General features: G+C 38.7%; 1 protein-coding gene across 1 annotated transcript; it reads right to left on the reverse strand.

The window, feature by feature from the left end:
- Nucleotides 1–247: 247 nt before the first annotated feature.
- Nucleotides 248–3,858, reverse strand: tmem9 (transmembrane protein 9). Its single transcript, XM_035656976.1, has 6 exons — nt 3,759–3,858; nt 3,493–3,614; nt 2,718–2,809; nt 2,306–2,414; nt 1,814–1,945; nt 248–1,717 (listed from the first exon to the last, which is right to left on the reverse strand). The coding sequence occupies exons 2-6, from the start codon at nt 3,577–3,579 to the stop codon at nt 1,577–1,579; spliced, it is 561 nt and encodes a 186-aa protein (XP_035512869.1). The 5' UTR covers nt 3,580–3,614; nt 3,759–3,858; the 3' UTR covers nt 248–1,576.
- Between the last annotated feature and the right edge of the window lie 182 nt (nt 3,859–4,040).

A 4,040-nucleotide genomic window follows, 5' to 3' on the forward strand; every position in this document is an offset into this window, starting at 1 on the left:
ACATAATCTTTGATATGACATAAGTGAAATTGTTGAAAGTTTTCCCCAAATCCGAGCACACCAAATGTGAGGATTAATTTGATAATAAAACAGTGTTTCTGTACAGTACAAAAGTAAATTTCATGTTTTGAGCCAAAGTATTGTGAACTGTTGCTCCCTACTGACAATAATCAGTATTAGTGACAGCAGCAACTAAAAGAATATCCCCAAACATCGGCAGGAATGAAAAAAAAGTCTTGCACTCAACCGAGCTCACCCAGTGTTGTTTTTTTATTTAACATCAAGCTGAATGTATAGACATGAACAGTGCGATGCTCCAGTTAGGCTGGAGATAAATACAAAATCACTAATACCAGTGATATGAAATTATACTTAAATCAATCAATTAAAAACACTTCAATGATAAAACATACAGATAAATAAACTTCAGTAGTTCACATGAGGTAATACGAGTCAGTGTGCCTTTCTTTGTCGTATTAAAAATTCCCCAACAGGGAGCTTCAATAGTAAGATACGAGGGGGAATTTACTGACACATAACGATGCACACGAGGGCCCCTCAAAGCCATGAGGCAACCTGATTCTGCCTTAAACGCATTATCAGCAGTTTTACTGATTTAGGACATTCTCCAGTGGCAGAGATTTGATTCAACTGAGGATGCTTTAAAGCTCTTTTAAATGCCCCATTCTCCATTTCTCTCTTTGCATGGGAAAATACGTTCCATCAAACTGCAAAATACAGGACAAAATGAAGCCTTGTGCCCAGCTCACTGTGACCATCCGTTATGTCTTACAAGCTGTAAATCGCTAACATTTAAGTGCCAAGTTCTGGAGTTTGCTGTAACAAATTCACCCACACAAGGAGAGAAACAGGAAAGGCACATATTGGGGCTATATTAAAAGTAGCAATGTCAAAGCTTTAAAATTACAAAGCTCAAAATGTACAATCCTATTATTACCCTATTAGTGCAATTGATACTAAATATGCCAAGGAAAATAATTACAGAAAAGAGGGACAAATAAATTATAATAATTATAATAAATAAATTATTATTTGTGCTAAAATAATATGGCAATAGTACAGGTGGGGTACTGTTTCTAACCAAATAGCTTAACTGACCATTCACATACATAAAGTTCACCTGTTCTGAGGTAACTTCATCAATTATGCTACAAGAAAACTGCTTAATATTATACTGATTTAGCAAGTAGCTAATGGGGAAAAATTAGCATGAGGAAGCTTAAAAACTTTTCAGTCTGGCTAAATAGAGAAAATCAAGACATTCAAAATCAGTTGCATTGCAAATTGCTGAAATGATTGAGATGATTTCTAGCAGTTTAGAGAGCGAAAGTTTTGTTCAACAACTGCAACTTAGCCTTAAGTGTTACACATGATAAATAAAAGAAAGATCTGCTTGTTAGATCAGTATGTTTAAATGTTTCTCAGGGAGGAAATACTTATTCAGAGGGTGCAGTAGACAGCAATGACAAAAGGGTTAGTGACAGTGCAGCTGGTGTAATAGCGCTGAGCCTGGGGATGTTACCTACTCTAAACCTGGTTTGAGGTCAGTGGTAGTTTAACTAAGCATCTTGTGGCGGTCAAAAACAGTTTTGCGCTGCTCCTGGACCTGCTTTTTCCAGCGCTGCTGTGCTCCCTCAACCCGCTCCAGGACTGTGTTGCCTCTGGCCTGGGCGCTGTCCACCTGCGGGCGCATCTCCTGAACACGCAAGAAAACAAGAATAAATTAAATCAAGGACTTCACATTCAACTGAAATTAAATAAATGCATGTACTGTTATGTGTTGAATGTTTACCTCAGAGTCCTCCTCATTGTGCAGAGGTTGGGTGTACGGGTCATGTTTGCGGATGAGAGGATCGACTAGTAGCAGGAACAGCATGTAGAGCAGCAGCGCACCCACAACGGACAGATAAATGATGATGGTTACCTGCGACAGACAGGATAGGAAATGGTTAAAAATGCTAACATTGTTGGGTGTAAAACTATTTCAACCCTTAACATTAACGTTAATACAAAGTCAATTTTCCCATTTCTTCATAAGTGATGCCAGTAGAAGCAGATCTTAAGCCAGCCCTCTGCAAACACTGACACTATTGCACACTTCTCTCACAGCTTGTTTTTCTTTTGACGTAGCAGATAAACTACATAAAAAAAATAAAAAGAGACTTCATAATATTTTAAATGAATCATATAATCGCAGCCACACTGTTAATCTTTAGTGAGGTTTAATATTTAATGAGGAATGCTGCCAACAGTCAGAGTAAAACCCGCAGAAAGCCAGCGGTACCTTGATGGTGTTGCTACTTCGTTCCTCGTACTTGCACTCGCACAACAGGCAGTAAGCTTCCACATCATGGCCGGGCACCGGCATGGGCTCCACTACATGGAGGCAGTTACTGGAAAACACATCAAAGTGTCCGTGTGTTAAACATTTCTACCAAGTACCAGACGATGTAATCCCTCCATAGGTTTCCACTGGTTCCTCCCACAGTGCAAAAATGTGCAGGTAAAGTTAACTGGTGACCTAAGTTGACTGTAATTGTGAATGTGAGCGTGAATGCTCGTCTGTCTCTGTGTGTCTCTCGCCCAACGACAGCTGTCCCCATGACCCTCAATAATAAGCAGGTACGGGGGGTCTACAGGGCAAAAACAAGATGAGTGATGACTGACTAAATAATATAGACTTATATTTCTCTTACCAATCCTTCTGGGAGACATTTCTGTTATATATGTGGCCACTGATGTTTCTGTATGGCGGGCAGATGCACTTGCAGCGAACATCCTCGAAGTTCTGTAATTGTAAAAAATAAATAAATAAGATAAATACATGAAGTGGGCCCAACATTTGGCATGTACACAAAGTTACAGCTTGAAAGGCAAAAACCAAACTATGAATAGAAACAGTTTTACATGGAAGGCGACAAGAAAAGCACATAACAAAGTCAAATCGATATCCAAGATCCAAACAATCATTATTTACAGAAACGTAAGAAAGACTTCAATGTAAAGTGTATTTTTCATATGGAAGAGAAATGCTGGTGTCTGGGTACAAAACTGTGCAAACCGTCACAGATTATTATAATTACTTTGGAAAAATGTTTGGATTCACTAGAAATTCTTGCCCTCAGTTTTAGCTAAATAATCTCTTATGACCAAATGTTATATTAAAGAAAGAAAATAGAAGCACACGCAGTAGAAGGTTGCTGACCACCTTTAGCTAAACCAAATTATAATAAATGATAAAATTAAACACACTACACAATATGTTTTTTTTCCCCTCTTCTTCGTTTTAACATAACAGATAAATGAAATTAATAATTAAATAAAAATGTACTTTCTTAGTCTCGGAACAACTGGCTAAAGTGAGCAACCTAAAAATACCAGTAACTCCACTGTGGGAGGAGAACATAATGGTCAGCAACCAGTTTATGAATGCCACTACTGAGAGTTTATGTGTGGAGCTCCATGTTTTACCTTCGCCTGTGCAAAACAAACAACATCCAGCAGGAACAAGGTCGCTACTGCGGCTACAGCGAAGCTCCAGGATCTGTCAGACGACATTTTTGCACGACGGATGCAGAATCGCCTGCAGCAGTCTGTCCAAACACAACAAAGCCCTTTAGATAACTGCAGCAGTTAGATAAATAGGAAAACCAGCGGAACAAAGGACTTCACTGCGGTAACACTGAAGATGAAACAACCTTATCATACAACAAAAACAAGCAATATAGTAAACTTACGTTGTAATAGTAGCAGACTGGTGTGTTTTTGCTATGCATTCATGTAGCCGCACACCAGCTAGCTTAGAGGAAAGATCGCTCAATTAGGTTTGGGCTTCCGTATTCCGGGTTTGACGTCACGGATGAGGCAATCTGAAACATGCAGCGACACTGCCACCTACTGGACAACACAAAACACAGATTTAAAAGTTATTTTACAGACTAATATTTGACATATAAAACATATGACCATGTAATAAAATATGGTGCGTTGTTATATACAGATCTATCTATCTATCTATC

Source organism: Morone saxatilis, unplaced genomic scaffold (assembly GCF_004916995.1).
Source record: "Morone saxatilis isolate NCDOM2014 unplaced genomic scaffold, NCSU_SB_2.0 Contig15, whole genome shotgun sequence".
NCBI lineage: Eukaryota > Metazoa > Chordata > Actinopteri > Moronidae > Morone > Morone saxatilis.